The 25,266-nt window shown below is 36.8% G+C and overlaps 1 protein-coding gene across 30 annotated transcripts in view; it reads left to right on the top strand.

The window, feature by feature from the left end:
- The window catches only part of magi2b (membrane associated guanylate kinase, WW and PDZ domain containing 2b), a 163,021-nt gene that overhangs the window by 60,174 nt on the left and 77,581 nt on the right, over nucleotides 1-25,266 (top strand). For all 30 annotated transcript variants that reach the window (XM_083560821.1, XM_083560839.1, XM_083560824.1 and 27 more), the window contains exons 3-6: nucleotides 4,430-4,549; nucleotides 13,654-13,869; nucleotides 17,595-17,814; nucleotides 18,636-18,715. In XM_083560821.1, the coding sequence (XP_083416947.1) occupies nucleotides 4,430-4,549; nucleotides 13,654-13,869; nucleotides 17,595-17,814; nucleotides 18,636-18,715 (636 nt within the window). The remainder of the gene's footprint in view (nucleotides 1-4,429; nucleotides 4,550-13,653; nucleotides 13,870-17,594; nucleotides 17,815-18,635; nucleotides 18,716-25,266) is intronic.

Below are 25,266 nucleotides of genomic sequence, written 5' to 3'. Positions count from 1 at the left end.
TGATGGGCCCATGAGCAAGGCCCTTTACTCTCAACTGCCTAATGAGATCATTGTAATTGGCTCTGTATCAGAGGTGAAAAGTAACGAAGTACAAATACAACTAATGGCTACTTTTTACTTTAGTACATGTCAGAGCCCAAACGTCTTTACTAGTAGTTTAGTAGTCAGTACTTAAAATTTTACCAGAGTATTTTAAAACATGAGTATCTGTAATTTTGCTTGAGTAAACGATGTGTGTACTTTTGCCACCTCTGCTCTGTATAAGGGTGTTTGCCATTAATGTAAATGAATAACATTGTTGCACATTATTTGTGCTGAACCGTTTTGGTACAGGGCTTTCAGTACGGTGCCCATGTGTACCGAATGCGATCCTTGTTTTACGCACGGAACGTATAAAAAATCTGAGATTCCTACCCGAACATATTGAGTGTCAGACTGCAAGTTTGTTTAGTCTCCGTCTCGCGTTACTGGCTACTCGATCCGTAACGGAAACATGATTTGTTTTGTGCATGCAGGAAATCGCTGCCACTTCCTGTCCAGTGATATGAATTGCTTTTGCGTTTTATATACAGCTTTAATAATTTTTCTCTTAAAAGGAGAAATTCCTGACAATTCTGCATACCGAGGGAGTGAATGAATGAATGAAGAATGGAAGGAATTAATGCATTTCTAAATATATAAATTGAATAAATATCTAGTGTTTCTTACATGCAGACATTTTGTTAAAATATGCTGAAATAAATAGAACAGTTATGTACAACAAATCTTTAGAAAATTAAATATAACATTTTAAATGTTCATCCAAACACACACATATACTAATCTGTATTGCCCAAATGGGTTCTAAAAAATTTAGAAAAAAATTTATTAAATTAAAGATTTTTATTTTTCAATTTTATTGAATCAATTTAATTTGTGCCAAATTGATTGTTCAGTTTATTAATATTATAAAGAATTGTTTTGCATTAGTTTTATTTAAAAAAAAAAATTATTTTGTATTTTAAATTTTTTTATTATTAAAACCAAACTGGCATTTTATTTAAAATTGTAAAAAAAAAAAAAAAGTGTTAATGTTCACAAATGTTAATAATAAACGACAATAATAAAAAAAAAAAACATAAAAAAAAAAAAACAAGCAATTCTAAGGTTTTGAATTTCTTCCCCTTCGAGGTACATACCGAAATGTACATTTTGTGTACCGTTACACACCTATTGCAATAGTGTTACAGTGGAACACTGGGTTATGCACTGTGGCTTTTTTCCTTTTGTGTAGAAGGTGATATAAGTGTATTACTTTGCACAACCTCTTGCTGAATCAGTAAGTAAATTTGCAGTGCTTATGTAATGCTCTGACATTTATAGATAGATAAAAATATATAAATGTACAAACCCTTTTACTGCTTTGGTTAACTGACCATGATCACAGGTCAAAAGAACAGAAACTGTGCTCTGGTTTATGTGATGCAACACACAATCGTGTTTGTCTTGTATTTGCTGTGCTAATAAGAATCTTTCATAAATCTAATTCAATAAAAGATTCGGGGTTTTTTTATGGGGGTCCTGGTGTTGTTTTTTACATGTTCTGTGATTTTTATGTTTGTCTGATCAGCCAGATCTTTGTTGGTCTTTATTTGCCTTTGAGAAAAATTCCAGGTAATCCTTTTTTTTCTTTTAATTAATGCCAAACTCTGTGTTTGCTGGATCATTGTAGTGTGAATTGGATGCACGTCAGTGATTTTCTGTGCAGATGTCGCCTAGCGTTGGACCGAAAGACGCTTGTTACCTCTTACCACGTTTTTATCCTCATAAAGGAGGACGCCCTCCTTCAGATATTAACACTAACAACAACACACACAGCTGGGTTTGTTACAAATACACCCACTGGAAACTCATTTCTTCGGTGGTAATTTTATTAGAAGAGTTTTAGCATTAGCATACCTCGAAGGCATTCCTCGAATCAGTCAAATGTGTGTATACAACATACTCGCATTAAGATAAAGCTTAAATACCCACACACACAATACTAAAGTGCAAACAAACTCAAAATGAGAAGAAATTCGGTTGGAATGTTTGGAAAATTATTCAAAAATATAGACTTTACCTCAGTGAGTCACAGTGACACGCTGATGATATATCACTTTTGTCAGCCCTAAAGCTTTCGGTTTTTGACCCGATTCGAACATCTGAATGTTGGAATTGTTCATGTTTTTTAAACTTTAGTGTCGGTGAAACTTTTAGTATAATGAGAAACAATCCAGTTTATTGTACAATAGAATTTATTGCCCAAAACATTTACTCAGTGATCTCTAAGAGACATGAAGCTGGTTTGTATTTTTGAAAAGTTTTTTTCTACTTTTCCCCCTCTTCATATTTATGGCATATATGGCAAAAACCACCGAAAAACAATTCAAAATTCATTTAAAATGTCATTAATTAAATAATCACAAAATATACAGAATTTCCCAGAGATTGTTTCAGTTACGGATCATGGAAATGTATTCACGCATTTTAAAAATATGATAAAACATTTTTTTCTTTTTACACAATATCACAATAGGCTGTAAATAAAAGGAAAACCGGTATTCCTATGTGAAATCAGAGTTTGAGCACCCACATATAACGAAATCACATGATCCTCGTTTCATAACACCTCTGTGAAGATTCGACTGTGAGATTGGAAGTCAAATCAGACGAATCCGATCGAAGCATCGAATTTTTGACAAATCGGGGGTCACCAATGTTATAAATTATGTGATTATTTGCATTCTTCCGATTTTCTCCCTTTAAGTCAATTTATCTTCAAGGTTTCAATTATTTTAGCTGTAAAGAAACAATCTTGTCATGTGATACCTTTTATATTAGATTCCTCTCCTGTATGTCTCGTTCTCACGATGCAAATCTCATTTCTGGTTCATGATTCAATCTTTCTCCACGGTCAGGAGCTGCAGGGTTTCCGTGTAATCATGTTGCCCTGATTACAGGATGCCTGTTGTTATTGATTATGATCATTAAGCTTCTCTGAAGACCTGTAATGGCATATCTGTTCTCACGCTGTGAGCTTCCGATAAAATTCCATCCTTAATGTACTCTCCCTGTACGCGTGCATCCTGAAGTACCGTGAGATCATGTTTGTGTTCAGTTTTTTGTTGACTCGAGTCTCTGGAGTTTGAATTCGTAGTGGTGATGTTTGGTAAAAATCCTGCAGGAAGTAGCGAGTTGTGTCAATTTTGTCACGGCCTTGTCTCTGCATGACAGTGACTCTTCAGGGGGACTGTAAAGCTCAGAGACCTGCTGCTAGCCGAGATTCAGACTGACTGCAAAGTTCTGTCTCCAGCTGGGCAGTTCATTCTTCTAGATGCTATTTGGAAACTCATTTCCAAGTCGAACTCTTACACTGAAGTCTAACATCATTTTAAGGTCATGGAGACTTGTGGAGGGATCGAGAGATCTTTGAGGATAAAACGATTTTAATGCTGCTCATATATAGCTCACTGCTTCTAAGATTATAATCAAAACAACACAATATTTCTTTCAATTCAAAGAACTTCATCTGGGAAATATTTGGAAATATTTCAAGTTGGAAACATAATAGAAATGTATGGAAATTTACTGGAATTTTGGAGAATTTATTAGACATTTTGGGAAATGTATATAAACTGTATCATATACAAACATAAATATAATTGTTTTGTTTTGTCATTAGCTGACATGCATGCAAACTAATAAAAAAAAGACATTTCATTGTTAGTATAATATTGTTGCACAATAGCTTACACACAGCACAAAAAAGTTTTAAACATGTATGTAATATTTATGTAATTTACGTGAATACTCGCCAAGATAGACATTTTTTTTTTTTACACAATTCTTTGTGCAGGACTCAAGAAATGGTGTGTGTTATGTTACGGATGAATGCAGAATGCATGTTGGGGGTGTGGCCTCAGTTGCACTGCAGTAAGTGTGCTGTGTGCATGTGATTGATTAATGTTCAGGGTAGAAATTGCATTAAATCTGGTTGTTTTCATCAGGATTATCCTGCATCCTGCAATATCCTGCAAGTTCCCTGTTATAGGCTAACCTGCAATTGTGTAAATTCCCAGTTTATTCCCATAATTTTCTGGTAATTCCCATATATTCCTGCTAATTCCCATTAATGTTTCCAGTGTTGAAAATTTCCAGAATTTTGCAACAATAATCCCTTTATAGTTAGCCTTAGTTTATGTAAATTGTCCACTGGGTGAAAGAGTCATCACCATAGAATTTATACATTTCAATGAAACTGAATTTTCATTTGAGTTATAGCCACATAGCGCTGCTGCTATAGAATTATGGATCAACACTTTCAGACAAATCATAATTGAGAGTTTGCAATTGAGCGATTAATGTAAATCTATGTCTTTTCTTTAAACTACATTTTATCTGTTACCAGGCACCACACGACAACCTAAAGAGGGAGAGGTCCCTGGCGTGGACTACAACTTTGTGAGTGTTGACCGGTTTATGGAATTAGAGAAAAGCGGGGCTTTACTAGAGAGTGGAACATATGAAGGTGAGTAAAATACACTTTGTTCATTGTTTATGTTGTTTTAATTGTTTTTTTTTCAGAATATATATATATATATATAAATTGCTGTCATTCGATTAAAATCAAAAATATAAATTAATCGCATGATTGTCATGAATGAGCTCGTAATTAATTGCATCTTAATTGCACATTTCTATTAATATCTGTTCTAAATGTATCTTAAATAAATACTTTTCAAGTTTTTAACACTTTAATCAACATAGTCATAGACAAATATTGATACTTAATGCGAAAGGATGTTTATTATTAGTGAAATCAGACTCAACATAAAGCATGAAGACAAAATATTCTTGTAAATGTTTTAAGGTAATTATGGTGGTTTTAATTACGTAAACCATCAGGACACCAAACGGAACTTTCGCTATGTTTCCACACGGACAGTTTTAAGTGTGTGCATCATGGAGTATTTTGCTACTTGATTTTAGACCTGGTACATAAATAACGCAAAGGTTTAGTGATTAAAAAGAAGTTTTCAGTGGATTTTTTTTTTATATCTGAGCAAAAAATGGACACCGTGAATAAATGTGTGTAGGTTTTAATTTCGCCTCTTTTATATTCATTTTTTATTAAGAATTGTCAAACAGAAATGCACCCTGCATGAATCGCACGTTAATAAAATTAGTGCCGTTAAAATTAACCTGCACATTCATTATCTCCTGTTAGCTTTCAATATCTTGCTAGTGTTTGCTCTTAAGGTTTGAATTTTAGTTAACACACAACATGTTAACTGATGTTAGAGTTCAGTAGTTGTACTAGTGTTAACTTTCAGTATGGTGGCTTGTAAGTAAGTTGTAATTTGCATACCGAGATCTCGCAATAGCTCTCAATATGGTAACTATTGTTTAATCTAGATCTTTTAACTGTCATTAGTTCTTAATATTGAAGCAAATTCCAACTTTGAGTATAGTAGAGAGTGTTAGTTATGCTAGTTATAGCTTATTAAGTTTAGTAGTTATATTTTCTAATTGACTTTAATCCATCGGATTCAGTTTTAATAGTCATTTCCACTTACCACACAGAGAAAAAAAAAAAAAACTTCACACACAAAGCTTGATGGGCTGGCGATTTGATTAAAGGTTTTTAGATTTCAAAGTTACAATTTTTATAAAAATTAAATGAGCACATTTTAGACTTCAGATTCTTGAATAGAAATGACGGAGATGAAGATATTCTTAGAATGTCTTGACCATCCGGAAAAAACAAACATCAAATTTTTTGCTGTCAAATATAATGCAATCTGACACATACAAAAGACTTATACAATAATGTTAAAGAAAATGGGCAAGTATTGATTACATTAATCATTGATTTTTAAGACTGATCACATTAATCTCTTTAAAGTGAACAATCAACAAAAATTATTGTTCATCAGCCTAAAAATAGCACTTCGATCCAGCACATAATATAATCTTTGCTTTTTTTTTTTTTTTTTTTTTTTTGCATCATTTACTGCACTCAATTCTGCCACGTTTGCACAATGAATTATATTATTACCAGTACTTACTACGATTTCTATATTTAATGTTTATGGTTTCACTTGACGTTCCGTTGCTTTTGTTTTGTGATTTAATTTTTACCTCAAAACTGTATGTTACTGTATGTGCATTAAAGGGGGAACTTTTAGAACAGAACTGTGGCTAAAAATGACACCCCTATAGTTTAACCAGACTCTGCCCACATCCAAGTAAAATTTTTTACATACAACTTTTATGTGATCTCGAATTTTTTTCTTGTAATCATGCTGCAATGATGCTGCCTCAACAACATGATTTTTTGCTAAATACACAAAAAAATTAAGTACTGATCCTGAGGAAATGTTTGTTATCTCAAGATCATAAGAAAATGACGAGAAAACATTTTGTTATGTGGAGATCACGAGAAAAATAAAGTCATGGTCATGAGCATAAAAAAATGAAAAAAAAAAAAAAGTATAATGCAAGGTTTCTTAGGACTTCCATAATTAGAAAAAAATTTGTTATTAAACCTTTACTGCATACAGTGGTGTGAAAAAGTGTTTGCCCAATTCCTTATTTCTTTTTTTTTTTATGTTTTGGATCCCGGTATGATGTCTAGCTTTTGATCTACTTTTAGTTTTCTAGCTTTTTTGGTCTACTTCACTTTGTCAGGCAGGTCCTATTTAAAAGATTTCTTGATGGTGAACAGGTGTGGCAGTAATCAGGACTGGGTGTGGCTATCAGGTGTGATAAACCAGTTTTAACAGGGGGCAAATACTTTTTCACATGGGGCCATGTAGTTTTGGATTTTGTTTTTCCTCAAAAATAAAAACTTTTATTTAAAAACTGCATGTTGTGTTCACTTTTGTTATCTTTTACTAATATTTTATCAGGAAATCAGGAAGGGGGAAACACTTTTTCACACCACTGTATGTAGCTTAACTCCGGATATGGCCATAGGCACACATGTAATATATTTAAAAGTATATGACACAAATATTTCAAATATCAGTATACATGCAATGTTAATTATACAATTTTTGAGCTGGTGAGTATGTGTGTGTGTGTGTGTGTGTGTGTGTGTGTGTGTGTGTGTGTGTGTGTGTGTGTGTGTATACTGTCAAAGGTTCATCATTGTTCTTTTACTTCCAATTAAGCACATTTTTCTACAATTATGTTGCTCTAATTAAAGGTACAAAATGTGTACCTGTGAGAAAGCCAGCGCAGTGACCCAGTTGCAAATGAACACCTCAATCAGATATTCTCATTACTGTGAAATTGTGCACAAGTAGTTCAAGCTTTGTCACATCTAACTAAAGTGATAATGTGTAAATGTGTGTTGCTGCCCTGTTTATGAATATGTCCTATTTTCACAGTAGTGTGATAGCAGAGGTAGTAGGATGTACAAAGTTGCTTAATTTGTGCTCGTTGTCAGTATTGGGGGTGTTCGTTATTGCCATTTTGACAGCTGAAGTTGAGGGAAGGAACGGGGTGGCGGGGTAGGCGTTTTTTTTGCTATGTCTCTTCTTGCTTTTGGATGTTCTCTAGCATCACATACTAGATGCTTGGATGCATTTTTTGTTTGTTTTTTTCTTTTTTTTCCCACTCGCCATGGCCATGTGTGTAAATGTGAGGCGTATTTATAATCACCCCCGTGCGACAGAATCTTTGTTCTGAACTATATTTGGCTGATAGGGTTTCCGCCTCACTGTGCATTTTTCATAGTCATTGTGCGAGGTACTGCTGCTTCTTCAGTCCTCGAATCAGAAACTCCTGCTCTGAAAGTTCCCATCTTCCATAGCCACAGCACAACATTTCACAGCTTTATATCTGGAAGTATACATAATATTTTATAATGTTGAATTTTGCTCTTTTTTCCTTGTGTGTATCGAGAAGCCTTTGTACATCCAGTAGTGGATTAAGTCAGCAGTGAGACACTTGAGGTTTAGACATGGTGGCAGCTGGCAGATGCCTAATACAAGCATCATGTGACTATCTGCTTGCTAGCATTACTCTACTACTCAATTAATACTTGATAAGAACAATACATACTCGATAAAAACAAGCTGTTATTTAAAGGTTGTGCCATATAGCCATTAAATATTCACATTTATATGAAACTGTGAATACAGTTGTAATTCAAGTACTTTTATTATTTTAAACCACACACTAACATTAAATATGCATAAAATTAGCATAAAAACACACAGTGAGTGACTGGAAGAAAGTTTTGTTGACCAATTAGTCCAAATTTGATTTGACGGTTTTTGACCGTACAACAAGAGAAGTATACTTTCAAGCTCTGTAGGTAGTATTCAGAGAACAGTCAGCTAAAATGTTTGATCTATTATGGAATGGTCTGCCCAGTCACCACACCTAAATCCTATTAAACTGCTCTGGGAGGAACTGGATCTCAAGGTCAGAAAGAAATCTCCATCTAGTGAAGTGCTGAGACACTGAAAAAGGTCAGTCCCATAGTTGTACAGTTCACATTTAATTCAATGAATTAAATGATCTGATTTAATCTATTTAAGCGTATTGTCATTTCAAATGTTTATGCGGAGAGAGATAATGGAATCACATTACACCCCTGCAGTTGCCTGGCTGGACTTTAAAGCTCATATTAATGTGTCTATGTGGTGAAGTTATAACCATAACAAAAACTCCCAGCATGAAATCAGTTTAAAAAATACTATATATATATATATATATATATATATATATATATATATATATATATATATATATATATATATATATAGTACAGACCAACAGTTTGGACACACCTTCTCATTCAAAGAGTTTTCTTTATTTTCTTGACTATGAAAATTGTAGATTCACACTGAAGGCATCAAAACTATGAATTAACACATGTGGAATTATATATGGAATTATATACATAACAAAAAAGTGTGAAACAACTGAAAAATGTCATATTCTAGGTTCTTCAAAATAGCCACCTTTTGCTTTGATTACTGCTTTGCACACTCTTGACATTCTCTTGATGAGCTTCAAGAGGTAGTCACCTGAAATGGTCTTCCAACAGTCTTGAAGGAGTTCCCCGAGAGATGCTTGGCACTTGTTGGCCCTTTTGCCTTCACTCTGCGGTCCAGCTCACCCCTAAACCATCTCGATTGGGTTCAGGTCTGGTGACTGTGGAGGCCAGGTCATCTGGCGCAGCACCCCATCACTCTCCTTCTTGGTCAAATAGCCCTTGATGCCTTGATATATATATATATATATATATATATATATATATATATATATATATATATATATATATATATATATATATATATCAAGGCATATATATATATATATATATATATATATATATATATATATATATATATATATATATATATATATATATATATATATATATATATATATATATCAAGGCATATATATATATATATATATATATATATATATGCTCTGTTAAAGTAATATCAATCTAGCATCATGAATTGGTACACTTATGTCACTTATTCAGAATAAACATCTGTTTATATAAACCATTTTTTCCAGAAAGCACACATACACTTCCAGTGAAAATTTTCTGACACAGTTGTAGGTCAGAATAAAACACACGGAGGAAGAAGTTCGAAGTGTGGCCTGAGGGAGCTCACAGTCAGGTGTGTGCATTGTTTTTCGGGTGCAGGTTTCTTTTGGGTTTCACACTGATCTTCTTTTATACTGCATCTTGATGCCATGTGTGTGGCACAGTGTGAGAGCAGTGTGTGGGAGATGGAGTCTGACTAGGCTCACAGCCATGCCTGTTTGTCAACAGCGTGTCTTTCATTTTCATTTCATGTGTTTTGGACGCTCGTGTACAACACTGTACCGAGAAGAGGGCAAAAGGCACGAGGTTCAGGTCCATCATGAACCGGAGTATTCAATTTTTTTTAATTTTCATTTCAGTATTGAAATAAAATAAATTGTTATAAATTGAAAAATTTTTTAAAAAAAAGTTTACTCTGACACTGGAGACTCCTTTCATAAATATTAAATAAATCTTGTTAAATAAATCTCCCCCCATCGAAACTTACCCTTTTCAATAATAAAATTGTTTTTCTTTGTTAGACAGCAATATGTTTTTAATCCATTTTTCATTACACTTGGAGTATGCGAAGCCTCTGTCGTACATGTCCCTGTGAATGAGCGGTTACTATAGAAACGAAAAAGCACAAAAACAGATTTGAGGTACAGCCAAAGATGTTGTAAGAGCTGCTGTTACAGAACATTAATCTGTGATAAATGTATGAAAAAATATTCTAGATATCAGGAATGTGGCAAATTGACAGATTTTTCTCACATTACAAGTACATGTAAAAAATATTAGTTTTTAGATGTAAAAGCTCCAACCAGAGACTGATGACATGTATAGGATATGACTGATGACATTCAATAGAATAGAATAGAATAGAATAGAATAGAATAGAATAGAATAGAATAGAATAGAATAGAATAGAATAAAAGGATGGACATGGCAGTTTTGAACACTTATTTTAAAAAGAAGGGGGAGCATAGGGTGACGTATAAGAGTGGAGGAAGGTGCACAGAGGTGGATTATGTTCTATGTAGGAGATGCAACCTGAAGGAGATTGAAGACTGTAAGGTGTGAGAGAAGGTTGGTTAATGTGGAGTTGGTAAAGCAGGAAGTGGATAGGATTAGTAAGGAGGAAGTGAGAGCAGCGATTAAGAGGATGAAGAGGGGAAAGTCGGTTGGACCAGATGACATACCAGTAGAAGCATGGAGATGTTTAGGAGAGATGGCAGTGGACTTTTCAACCAGGTTGTTTAACAAGATTTTGGAAGGTGAGAGGGTGCCTAATGAAGGAAGAAGGAGTGTGCTGTCACCGATCTAAAAATAAGGGAGATGTGCAGACCTGCAGTAACTACAGGGGAATTAAGTTAAATCAGTCACACCATGAGGTTATGGAATAGAGTAGTGAGAGCCAGGCTGAGAGAAGAGGTGACCATCATTCAACAATAGTATGGTCTAATGCCAAGGAAGACCACCACAGATGCATTATTTTCTTTGAGAATGTTGATGAAGAAGTATAGAGAATGTCAGTTGGAGTTGCATTGTGTGTTTGTGGATTTAGAGAAAGCGTACGACAGGGTGCCGAGAGAGGAGTTGTGCTATTGTATGAGGAAGTCAGGTGTGTCAGAGAAGTATGTGAGGGTGGTGCAGGACATGTACGAGGACAGTGTGACAGCAGTGAAGTGTGCGGTAGGAACGACAGACTAGTTTACGGTGGAGGTTGGACCATGAATTGGAGGATCGGAGTCTCCATGGACTATGATGTTTGCGGATGATATTGTGATTTGTGGTGAGTGTAGGGAGCAGGTTGAGAAGAGCCTGGAGAGGAGAAGGTATGTGCTGGAGAGAAGAGAAATAAAAGTCAGTAGGAGTAAGACAGAGTACATGTGTGTAAATGAGAGGGAGGGCAGATGAGGGGTGCGATTGCAGGGAGAAGAGATGGTGAAGGTGGATGAGTTTAAGTACCTGTGGTCAACAGTGCAAAGTAATGGGGAGAAGTGAAGAAAAGAGTGCAGGCAGGGTGGAGTGGGTGTAGAAGAGTGGCAGGAGTGATTTGTGATAGAAGAGTATCTGCAAGGGTGAAAGGAAAAGTTTATAGGACTGTGGTGAGACCTGCGATGTTGTATGGATTAGAGACAGTGGCATTGAGTAAAAGACAGGAGGCGGCGCTGAAGGTAGCAGAGCTGAAGATGTTGAGGTTTTCAGTGGGAGTGATGACGATGGACAGGATTAGAAACGAGTTTATTAGAGGGACAGCGCATGTAGGACGGTTTGGAGACAAAGTGAAAGGGGCACGATTGAAATGGTTTGGACATGTGCAGAGGAGAGACATGGGGTATATCAGTAGAAGAATGCTGATGGTTTGAAAGAGGCAGATGTCGAGGACAGTAGTATGGAGACAGATGATCCGCTGTATTGACCCCTAATGGAAGAAGCCGAAAGAAGAAGAAGAAAAATACACAATAGAATAGAATAGAATAAAATAGAATAGAATGAATACGTCATTAGTTTTTGGCTATATCTATGATATTGTACAATTTGTCTTAAGTTCAAGATGCCGATCACACAGGTAGCAGTCAGTTTACTCCACTTTCAATATTAATGCGCTGCCTTGGTAACAATTGTAACCATAGTAATAGAGTAACTAGTCGCACATAGATAGAAAGCTATTTTGAATATCCCCTGATTACCTTAATTAGCAGAATGGATTTTTTTTTTGGGTGCTATTTAACATATGTGGAGAATATGGCAATTTTTATGTTTCTTGTCGTGTGGTTTTAATCATGTGCAAGCAAATCACATACATCATGTTTTTAGTTCACTTCAACACAAGACAGACATTTGTTGCTCTGGGCCTTGGATAAGTGAAGAATATTTTTAATGTTTTTAAACATCCTATTCCACATTTAGTCCTTATTTGGTGTAATAATAACCTCCACTCCTCTGGGAAGATGTTCCACTAGATTTTGGAGTGTGTTTGTGGAGATTTGTTCTCATTTAGTCACAAAGGTGTTAGTAAAGTCAGGTACTGATGTAGGTGAGGTGAGGAGGCCTGGGGTGCAGTCAGCGTTCACATTCTTTCCAAAAGTGTAAAGTTGGGTTGAGGTTAAAGCTCAATAGCAGGCCACTCTTTAGATCTTCCACTTTAACCAATGTGAATAGTGTCTCATAGGGGCAGGCTTTGGTCACAGGGGCATTGCCATGCTGGAACAGGTTTGGGTCTTCTAGTGAAGGGGAAATTGAATTCCACCGCTTTCAAAGACAATCGAAACTTGTATGCCTCCGCCTTTGTGGCAAAAGTTTGGCAAAGACACACATATTGAAAAGTCCAAATAGTTATACATACTGTATAGTGTACATTCATCTGCTAATTTCTTTGTAATGAGCAGTGATTTCTGAAGATGAAAAAAGGAAACATCTTCACCACTGTATTTATATTTGCTCTGTATTAAGAGAATTTAGTATATGGTAATAATCTGGGTCACAATGTGCAATTCAACTTTTTCTTACAGCTCTGCACTCCACCATCAGCACTTCTCTCTCTCTCTCTCTCTCTCTCTCTCTCTCTCTCTCTCTCTCTCTCTCTCTCTCTCTCTCTCTCTCTCTCTCTCTCAATTTCTCTCTCCATAGACCTGCAAATGAATTCAGAAATCTCTGCTGCGCACACACACACACACACACACACACACACACACACACACACACACACACACACACACATATTCTCAAACTCAATTTTTAATCATTAAACCAGATTCCCCCCGATACACATGACTTCTTTTCAATCTTAAATAAAAAAAAGTTGGCTCTCTTTGTGATAGCGGTTGCCTTAATAACAAACATTACATATACTGAGAGTTACTGATACATGATTGAAAATTTGGTCTAAAAAAATCAAGCCACATACTAAACAGTTCCCTATTTAAATGTCAAGCTTTTCTCGCCTTTTCTCGGTTTTCCTTGTGGTCTTTGGCATTTGTTTTTTTTCTTTTCTTTTTTTTTTTTATGAGAATTCGAAAGTTCTCAGATGTCGAATAATAAAAAAAAACTCTTTTTGGTTCTAGATAACTTCTATGGCACACCCAAGCCCCCGGCGGAGCCCACGCACATGCTGTTTAATGTGACTGACCAGCTGCTGCCAGGTGCTCGCCCCAGCGCTGAGGGGAAGAGGAAGAGGAACAAATCAGTAAGCAACATGGAGAAGGACAGCATCGAGCCACCTGAGGAAGAGGAGGAGGAGAGCCCCGTCGTTAACGGCAATGGCATTGCTATTACGCCAGGTGCTCACAACCATATTTGATATTCTAATTGAACATTGGTGAAATTTTTACACAGACAAAAAGTTTGGAAAAAACCCACAAAGGCCTTTTTTTCTCCAAAGAATCAATTCGAGGCAGGACATGCACAGTTAAACTTTTTTCATAAATAAGGGTTATGCTTTTAATGATATTTCCCAATCATAAAACATGCTTGCCTGCAAACACATAGGGTCTGCAACACGTCACGTTTCACTTTATGTAGCTAAAATTACATATGTAGCTTTGTGGTTGAGATGTTTGGCTTCTGTGGGCTTCTTATTGGACTTCTTATTGGAAGGTTGTGAGTTCAAATCCTAGCACTACCAACCTGCCAGTGCTGGGCCCTTGAGCGAGGCCCTTAACTCTCAACTGTTGTATACATGATTACGATGTGGTATCAAAATGTTTCAAGATTAATGGGGTCTGTTACCACGTCTGCGATTTCATCATGGACAGCAAGTTAGAACAAAGAGAAAGCGTGAAATTCTGCATCAAACTGGGCAAATTTGACATGACATACGTTTGACATACGGCGATGCTGCAACCAGTTGTTCGAGGTGTTTTGAGTGGCACATGCGCTTCAAGATCGAAAGAACATCACCAGAAGACAGCGAGAGACCAGGAAGACCTTCAACAAGCTCAAGTCCCCGAAAATGCCAAAACCATACGGCTACTCGTGCATGATGATCGTCGGAGAACAATCCACATGATCTCACTTCCGCACCCACCCTTTTCGCAATATTTGGTTTTTGAGGACTTCACACTCTTCCCAAAGATTAAGATCCGACTCAACATTTTGACACCATTGAGGAAGGTGCTTAAAACGTTTCAAAACGAAGACTTCTAGGACACTTTCCATAAGTGGCAGGAACACTGGAAGAGCTGTATTGCTGTGCAAGGGGACTATTTTGAACTTGATAGTGTAAAAACGTAGATAAATAAAGTACTTTCTTTTAAACAGAGCCAGTCTCGAAACCTTTTGATACCACCACGTATAAGTTGCTCTAGATAAGGGCATCTTCCTAATGGCCTTAGTGAAAATGTGAAATCCTTCCGCAGTTTTAAAACGTCCACGTTACTGTACTGTGTTAGCACGTGACCTACAGTACCGACCATGTTTGCAGAGCACTAAGTCTAATCATGATGTGAAATTCACACACCTAATGCATGGAGATCTACGCTCAATATGTTTACAACCACTGTCAACCGATTTATTACATATCGATCTCATCCACAGTCGTACATGGGCTTGGTTAGATGCCGAACGTGGCCTACTAAACATCTGAGTCTATATCAATGTTCTTTGATGTTGATGTTATCGGTAATCAAAAAGAGAGTTCTGCAGATAAACATTTTTTCCACCATGAGACTGGGTTGGTTGGATAGTGATAGATCTTACCTACCAGATTTCACCTAGCCCACACTGGTTTTCTGCCGGATGTGATGTTTAAGGGCATATTGTCTGGCCTACGATACTTCACTGAAACATTGAGTCCTCTTTGAGCTTCAGTCTGAATGAAGTAGCTTTCTTACAAGTGTTTGGAGCACACACAGCTCTTTCCCAGCATATACGGCCATGGTTTTGAAATTGAAATTCAGTTTATTGATATAGCTAGCCAATTTCTTTTTCACCTTCAATAGCATGTGATGTATACCATTCTTTCTTCCAGAGGTTGCTCCTTGATACTCTAGATGTTCATGTTTTTTTCTTTGGTTATGTATAGTGCAAATAAGACAGACATATAGGAGAACCTAAAATACAGTGTGTTTTACTTAGTGTGAAATAAAAGAGCATCTCTAGAATGGTATCATGAAACATCATCTTTCTTGAGATTCGAATTAACTGATTTTAAAAAGATTGATCGAAACATTACTCTCCATTTTATTTGTTTTTAAACTCGAGTCACTCAAAACCTCAGGGAAACGGAATCCGTATTTATAATCAGACATTTAACAGTAAACATTCCTAAACCCTGGGTTCTTATTTCCACATCATCAACAACTATGACTGAATAAATACAGCTCACAACTGTAACGTTCTACAATCGCACTTTGGCATCGCAATGCTCATGGCAGGGTTTCATAACCCCAGAGTCCAGAGGGTTTAAAATGATGATACCCAGGTGTTATGCACAGTGTGAAAAGCTCTAATCTACAGTTTAAATTATTTTCTGCTGCAACACAATAAAACTTTGTATGTTAGGTATGATAGAAACTCGGAACTGTGAGAAACCTGTGGTCCTGTGGTTCATAGTAAAAATCATTTTAATTGCATCTCAATGGCAAGGAAAAAAAATAACTAAATGGCATGAGGATGAAACCTTGAGAGGAACTAGACTCAAAAGGAACCCGTCCTCATATAGGTGGCACCGTATGTCCATTCATTATAGTTGCATCATTGTTGAGGTGTGCAGTGATAAGCGATTAAATGCAAACTGTGGTCGTGAGCCATTGTAGCAGACTCTTGATATTAATTACAGTCCAAATCCATTCCCAAAGTTCTTGTGTGGCTCAGCAACTAAGGATGTTACACATTCTCATTCTTTCATAAACGTTTGAAGATATTGTGTGGTGTGATTAGGGTACAGTTAGGGACAAGACTAGATATGGCAACATAACTAAAAGGTAGAGCCAGATGGTAACACATCTATATCTGACAAAACTAAATAAAGCAGACGAAAGGATTTGTTTGGGAATTTGTTACATTAAAAAAAGGTTCCACCCTATTTTCAATAGATTTCAATATTCTTCAGCCAATTATGGTTTTTTTCAAGCTTTAAATGCAGATGTGCATTTCTGTGACATATATGGCTGGGGAAAACATTTTTGTGACCAGTAACAAGTAAATGTCATTTGTTACTTTACTTTGTTATCATTTGGGGAGACTTTTACTTTAACTTCACTACATTTCAAACTCCATTTTGCAAACTCAGTCGTTCCTTTTTTATTTACGAGTGGATACAATCTTCCCGGGTCAAGCATGCAGCAAGCCACCAATCGGGGTAGAGCGCGCGCTCTATTTTTAAACTTGTTTTGAGTGTCGCTTGGTGGTATCTACTCAGCATGTACATACTGTACTGTTCAGAGTCTGTTCAACAGCAAGCAGAACATTTTGAGAGGAATAAATAATGGAAGAAAATCCTGACTCGAACTGGCCACAACACCTGTAGCCGTGAAAAGAAGGTACATAAAAAATGTAATAGATACCAGTGTTTGACTAATTAATATCTTTCTATTAATAGATTGGCATGCTGAGAGTAACATTCAGTATGAGTCACATTTACATAAACTGGGTTGATGAAGCAGGAGTCTTGTGACCCAAAGAAAATAAAAATAAAATATTTTATATATATATATATATATATATATATATATATATATATATATATATATATATATATATAGTACTTTGGGTACTTATGTACATATGAAGGTTTGTACTTTTACGCAAGTTATAGTTTAAAGAGGGCGCTTTTACTTTTACACTTTTACAGGAGTAATATTTTACCAAGTGTATTTCTACTTTAACTCGACTACATGGTTTGTGTACAAACACAATAACTGAGACTTTTCTTTTAGGTTTTGTACCTTTCCATCTGTGATGGCGCATCGTTTTACTTGAATCTCTTTATTACTTTTGCATTGTATTGATCCCTTTGGTCATACGATCGTCTTCACTTTAGTTCCACAACATGTCTCTTGTACAGAATCGAGCGAGCACGAAGACAAGAGCACCGACGCATCAGGCGAGGTGCCGCCACTGTCATGCCCCGCCGAGACGCCCACTCTAACAGGCACCGACGCCCCTGAAGAAGAGCATGATGCCCCCAAATCTCCAGCAGACTCGCAGAGCAACGACGAGCTTGGGCCGCTACCCGACAACTGGGAGATGGCCTACACTGAGAAAGGAGAAGTCTACTTCATCGAGTGAGTGAAGTGCACTTTAAAACATGCTTCAAACTAAGACACTGAGCATATGGAGACACACGCTGCTGGGTAGTGGAGAGCGTCTGTGCGACGGCATGAATTATGTGGAGAAATTAGCGTAGCCTCTTTTCGCACGGTGTCATGAGTATATGAATTATTCACGGGCGCAAGTGAGAGCCTGAAAAACATTTGCCATTTTTATTTATCAAAGTAAATTAAATTGCAATTCTTTTCATTCGCCAGTGTGGGTTTGGCCATGGATTGGGACAACAGATCATACCGAGGTTCAGATGCATCATAATGATGAATGAAGTTTCAGTTGGTTTCAGAGACAAGACAGACTATAGACTTGAAGAGCGAGAAAATATGAAAGGCAGACAGAGAGAGAGAGAAAGAGAGAGAGAGAGAGAGAGAGAGAGAGAGAGAGTTTCTACCATCTCCTCCTTTATTTCCCTTTTAATAGGAGGCAAGAGACTCATTAAAATTATTGATTACTATTCTGTTAACTGGAACTCTCCCGCCCCGTGTGCCAGTGGCCTTGTGGGATATCTTGAATCTTGCTCATTGTTTACTTATTACCACTCGGTCAAACGCTTTATCACCCCGAGTAGCTCTTTATAAGCCGAGTGCTGATTGAGTCACATCGAGCAGCTATATTGCAGAAGGAGGCGGAGTAGCTTCATGTTGGGATAAGTCTTAATTTGCGCTATAATCGCAAAAGCGCTGCGGGAAAATCGAGCAGTAAATACTTTTAGCAGAACAGTCTACAGTGCATCCATTTTTTTTTTCTTATGTTTTGTTTTCCTTCTGTTTTTTCTTAGCCACAACACCAAAACAACATCATGGCTGGATCCTCGATTAGCCAAGAAGGCCAAACCACCAGAGGATTGTGAAGACGACGGTAAGTGTACTTGTCCGTGTCCGTGTCCGTGTCCGTGTGTGTGTGTGTGTGTGTGTGTGTGTGTGTGTGTGTGTGTGTGTGTGTGTATGTGTGTGTATATATAAGAAGAATGCAGGTGTTCAATGTATGACATGATGTAGTTTTTTTTTATGTTTAGAGATTTCTTGTGGCTACAGCAAAGTTCTACTTTATCTATCTATATCCATTTATCCATCCATGTATCCATCCATCCATTTATCCATCTATACATTTATCCATCCATCCATCCATCCATCCATCCATCCATCCATCCATCCATCCATCCATCCATCTATCTATCCATCCCTTTCACTGTGATCTGGCTGTTTCTTTGTGCAACAAGTATAGTATGTACTGTATCAAGGTGCTTTGTATTGTCACAGCTAGCAACTGCCATTCAGCTAGTTTGCACCATAAGAGCTAGATTTTTCCAGGCAGCTTTTAAGAAATAATGAATAAAGTTTTTATAGCATTAGCTTATTTTTTCCCCCACAGTACAATCTGATAGGATTTGAGTCAGGTTTCCTATTATTTTGTGAATCTTTTTTTTTTTTCTTTACCAGAATGTTTAGGCAAATAATATTTACAGAATTAGCATTAGAGTCATAATGGACTTCCATTCACGTTCAAAGCGCCATAGATAGCACTTGTATCAATAAAAAAACTAAAAACAAAATGGTGTTAAGAGGCATAAACGGTCGCAGATAGAAGCTGCAACTGCTTTCTTTTTCAGCACAAACACCGTATGGAGAAAAGTACCGGGACACCTGACTTTTACAGCCATATGCGGTTCTTTCCCAAACTTTTAAACCAAACTTGGAGGCACACAATTGTACAGAATGTCTTGTGACACGGTGGCATTACATTTCCCCTTCACTTGAACTTAAACCTGTTCCAGCCTGACAATGCCCCTGTGCACAAAGCCAGCTCCATGAAGATATGCTTTACATGGGTTGGAGTGGAAGATCTTCTGCTATAGAGTTCTGACCTCAACCTTTTTTAAACACCTTTGGGTTGAATTGGAACACTGACTGCAAGCCCAGGCCTCCTCACCTCACCTACATTAGTACCTGACTTTACTAACACTATTGTAGCTGAATAAGCACAAATCTTTACAATCACACTCCAAAATCTAGTGGAACATCTTCCCAGAAGAGCGGAGGTTATCAAACGAGCAAATGGGGACTAAATGTGGAATTAGATGCTGTATTTTATATTATTTTAGTAACGTGTTCACAAACTTTTTTTCATGTAGTGCAGATGGCAATGCACAAGCATTGGTGAGAACTTGTTTTGCTCAAAACTGGTGAAACTGGTGAAAGAGATAAACAAGCAAAATGTATGGTAAGCTCGATAAGGTGAACAAGGACATTTATTATTCTCTACAAGGTAAAGTTCTGATGTATTATGTGTTTCTGCGCTAAACAAAATTTCACCATTTTTTGCCATGAGCTTTACCTCTGTGCCTTTACATCAGTGCCTATTGTTTGGTCAAACCGATGTCGAGATGTTACACTTCAATCCTTAAAATCTTTTTCATTTAAGATCAAAACGCAAGCAACTCAGTCTTGCCAGGTTGTCATTCTGTCATTACGCTGCTCGTCTGCTTGATTGAAGATCCGCTATAATTACAGAAGAGTCTCTTCTTTATATGTGATTGAATGCTAACGTTAAGAAATTGCCAATCCGGCTAAGAGGGACGCTCGCTGATAATGAAGCATTATTCGCTCTGGTGTCTCTTCATGTCTCTTCAACAAACAGCTTTAGTTCATCCTGAAATGCTGCAGCTTTTCTGTGACATGGATTTGTCTTGCCACCAATGCTACACCAAAACACTCACAAAAAATGTATGGACAGGTCATTTGACTGACTGCAAACCTGTAAATAAAATACTGCATATTCATTTACTTTCAGAAATGATAAATAAGTTAATGAGTTTATAATACCGATCTGATTTTTTTAGTCAGAAATGGATGCAGGCCACAATAACAAGATTCTATACAATTTCATACAGAATTGAGTTTTATATACTCCTTGGAAAAAAGCCTGTGGTAAGCCTAAATTGGCAAAATATACTAATAATTATTCATGGGTAAATAAGCAAAAAACTATCAAGGAGTGCGTAACATAGTTATATAATATATAGATATATAGACAATATATATATATATATATATATATATATATATATATATATATATATATATATATATATATATATATATATATATATAATTATTATTTTTTTTATTATTATTATTTTTTTATAATTTTCTGAGATTAGTTTGACCAGTGTTTGACTAATTAATATCTTTCTATTAATAAATTGGCGTGCTAAGAGTAACATTCGTTATGAGTAACATTTACATAAACTGAGTTGATGAAGCAGGAGTCTTGTGACCCAAAGAAAATAAAAAATAAAAATAATTAATATATATATATATATATATATATATATATATATATATATATATATATATATATATATATATATTCATTTACTTATTTAAGTGCATTTCATTTACAAAAGAAATCATCAAATTGTCTCCATAGCAACTGCATACATCAAAACAAAACAATAGAATATTTAGGACAGTCATGAAATCACAATGTATGTAAATTCATATTGGCTCTTAAAGGGCAAAATTCACAATATTGTGTACAGTGTCATATCTCATCTCAAGACATATTCCCTGGAATGTTTTTGTGACCTGATCAACATCCCTGTACTGATACAGATCTAGAATTCTGCCTCTACTCACAGAGAGAAAGTAGTGCCACAAAATTCATTTTATTCACATAAAATTTAATAAATATTAAGTATAGAGAGAGAAAAAGAGAGAGAGAGAGAGTGTGTGGGAAAGTGTGTGTGTATGTGTTTGCCTGAATTACATACCTTCCAGCCTGAATAGAGAATTCAGACATAGCATTGTATAACAGTAAAAGATATTTTTTTTCTTTTGTGCTGTTCAATCATCTCAAACAAAAAGCATTTGTAGCACCAATATCCAGTATGTGAGTGGGTTTTTGTAGTAGAGTGAAGCCACACTGGTGAAGTGTTTGGTATCTCATATGAAACTTGTATGTTCACTATAGTATTAAATGTATCTCTCACGTTCCTTTATGAAGCTGAGTAAGTTATGCTGAAAGACCTAAAATCAGTTAGCAGGATATAAATATACACAAGAGTCAAGTCAAACTGGCACTTTTGACTTTATAAAATTAAAGAACAAATTTTAAGTAGTGGAAGTCATTTATTTGTTAACATTTTAACATTGTTACGTTTATACACTTTGTTTAACTAATGCCTGGAAGGATTTAGCACACTAAGATTTGTCAGTATGCTTGAACCATTCAAAGACAGCATTGACTGCTGTGGGCTGAGAACCAGCATGACCGGGATCGTCACTGACGGACATGCGGCTGTCTTTGCAATGTTTACACCATACAAATGTCTTTCTGCAGCTGAGCGTCTCATCCCAGTACTGTGTTTGAACTCTTCTTAAATATAAGCGGGTTTTATGCCTTAGTTCACAAGAACACTGTTTCATGTAAGCACTAACACTGTTGTCTGCACAAGGTGAGAAGATACCTGAGGAATGGAGTGTGCTGGTACCGATTTTTAAGAATCATAGATATGTGCAGACCTGCAGTAACTACAGGGGAATAAAGTTGATCAGTCATACCATGAAGTTATGGGAAAGAGTAGTGGAATGTTGATGGAGAAGTATAAAGAAGGTCAGAAGGAGTTGCATTGTGTGTTTGTGGATTTAGAGAAAGCAGTTGTTTTCGAGAAGTATGTGAGGGTGGTGCAGGACATGTACGAGGACAGTGTGACAGCAGTGAAGTGTGAAGTAGGAACGACAGACTGGGTAAAGGTGAAGGTTGGACTGCATCAAGGTTCGGCTCTGAGCCCTTTCCTGTTTGCAGTGATAATGGACAGGTTGACGGACGAGGTCAGACAGGAGTCTCAGTGGACTATGATGTTTGCGGATGATATTGTGATTTGTGGTGAGACTAGGGAGCAGGTTGAGAAGAGCCTGGAGAGGTGGAGGTACACGCTGGAGAGAAGGGGAATGAAAGTCAGTAGTAGTAAGACAGAGTACATGTGTGTGAATGAGAGGGAGGGCAGTGGAGTGGTGCAGAGAGAAGAGGTGGTGAAGGTGGAGGAGTTCAGGTACCTGGGGTCAACAGTGCAAAGTAATGGAGAGTGTGTTAGGGAAGTGAAGAAAAGAGTGCAGGCAGGGGTGGAGTGGGTGGAGAAGAGTGACAGGAATGATTTGTGATAGAAGGGTATCTGCAAGAGTGAAAGGGAAAGTTTATAGGACTGTGGTGAGACCTGCTATGTTGTATGGATTAGAGACAGTGGGAGTGAGTAAAAGTAAGGAGGCAGAGCTGGAGGTAGGAGACTTGATTAAGCTGAGATTTTCGGTAGGAGAATGCTGAGAATGGAACCACCAGGAAGGAGGAAAAGAGGAAGGCCAATGAGGATGTTTGGGGCTGTGGTGAAGGAGGTCATGCAGGTAGTTGGTTTAAAAGAGGGAGATGTAGAGGACAGAGTGGTATAGTGACAGATGATCCACTGTGGCCAAGCCTAATGGGAGCAGCTGAAAGAAGCAGAGCTATTTAGATAGCTTAGGCTATGACACTACATACCTGCTTTCTCAGGTGTGCGCTGCCAGAGAAAAATCTGTTACACAAATTATGCAATGAAATTTGATTTATGATAAAGTAAATATTTGTCACTTGGGATGAACAGATTTAATGGGCAAATGAAGCCACTCGGCATTTGGCCAAATTAGTGTGATGAAACTGAATATTCGACTTACGTCTTTTGTTCTACTTCCTTGGTTGTTGATGACTCGGTGCCAGCAAGCCAGCACTTTCAACAGTGAAATACTCCACTATGTGAGGACAGAACACCACAATCAATAAGTCATGCATAATGCAGCTGTCAAAACATGTCTTGCATCGTAAAGTGTATGGATGTAAAACAGCCGAGCTCCTGTTTGCCTTTGAGTTGACGAAAACCTGATGCTGATGTTCTCAGAGTGACTGGTCCAGAACAAGTACTGGAGCATTATTATGAGCTTATTGATGCTAAAGGAAAAGTTACATCAGGCAGGACAACAATAGACAGCGTAGAACAGGATAAAAAAAAATGTGTTGGTTGATAGACACTAATACAATTTATATAGTTTGGTATTTAGGATTTTGTGCCCTTAAATGTATTTCTATTCCACCAGCTCTTTGTTCTCCACTAACTGAGCTGCTGTGTCTGACACAAAAATGTGTCGTCGTTGTTTTTTTAAAGCCTCCGTTGTCACACTCTACACTGCCACGTGAAAACACAATTTCAAATTTATTTACTTTGGAAATAGCTACATTTTTGTTGCCTGAAAACGCGTCTCGGTGTGGACGGAAAGCCGAAACAGAGAGACAAATATTCATTTTTAAACGAAAACATTATTGTGGACATGGCCTATAACAACACAGCAACCATGGAAGACAAAAACATGAGACAAAGTGCTGTGAAAAAGTGAGACTATCTTCAAGTGTTGATCAAGGTGACATAAAACAGGGGTGAGTGACACGTGACCAAATAATGTGAGGGTGCAGTGGCTGATGGGAAACATAATTCAGTAAAAAATAAATACATACTTCTGCAGGTGTTTCTAAAATAAAAAGAGACATTGAAGTTTGTCTGTTTAAAGAAGAGAAAATGTATTTATTTATTTGCTTGTTTTGTTGTTTATTACATAAAGAAGTTTATTAAGGAGGCATTCAGCACTATACTGCTTTACTGCTGAAGAATTTGGATTGGTGGTTTTATGAGGTTAGAACTCGCTTTAATCTTAACTTGATTACCCTAAACTTTATAAAAATGTAAAATGTTTAAGATTTAACTGAATACACAGGTTTTTCTTCTTCTCGACTGAATTTCCTTATATGAAACAATAAACAAAAAAGAATCGAATGCAGCAGAGTCACGTGAGCAAAACAGATGAATTCAGCTCAACGAAAATATCTAACATGTCGGTAATGTCCTCAATCAATTGATCCGCTGGAGAGACAAGTAGACGTCACCTTCTGTCCCCACACTACGGAGAAGAAATTTTCACTATTGTTGGAACATTGCTTTGCTCTCATATGTTTAGGTTTATCAGTTATCACAAGTTCTATCGTGGAACTTGGAGGGTTTGAAAGCCTCTGCCTAGTTGAAATGCAGTTTATCAAGGCCAGGAAAAAAATCAATATCCCTTTCTACCAGTCTGTTAAGTGCTTCTGTGTGACTTGACTGCTAATACTCCTCTCCCCATTAGAGCACCAATCTATTTTTTGCCTCTCTCAGCAGCTGAAAGCCTTCTCTCATGTGTTTGTGTGCAGCCCATTGTGATGTCTGGTTTAAAGGGTGTCTCCTTTTCTGTGTATGCTACAGTATGTTCCAACAGGCAAAAGCTCCAGTTGCAAATATGAACATGACTGCATGGCCGAAAGCACAACAGCTTCTGTTTGTTTTTTTAATTGTATAA

The sequence above is a fragment of the Silurus aristotelis genome, assembly GCF_946808225.1.
Source record: "Silurus aristotelis genome assembly, chromosome: 14".
Lineage (NCBI taxonomy): Eukaryota > Metazoa > Chordata > Actinopteri > Siluriformes > Siluridae > Silurus > Silurus aristotelis.
Note: the sequence above shows the minus strand (reverse complement) of the source record. Positions and strands in the feature narration are given on the sequence as shown.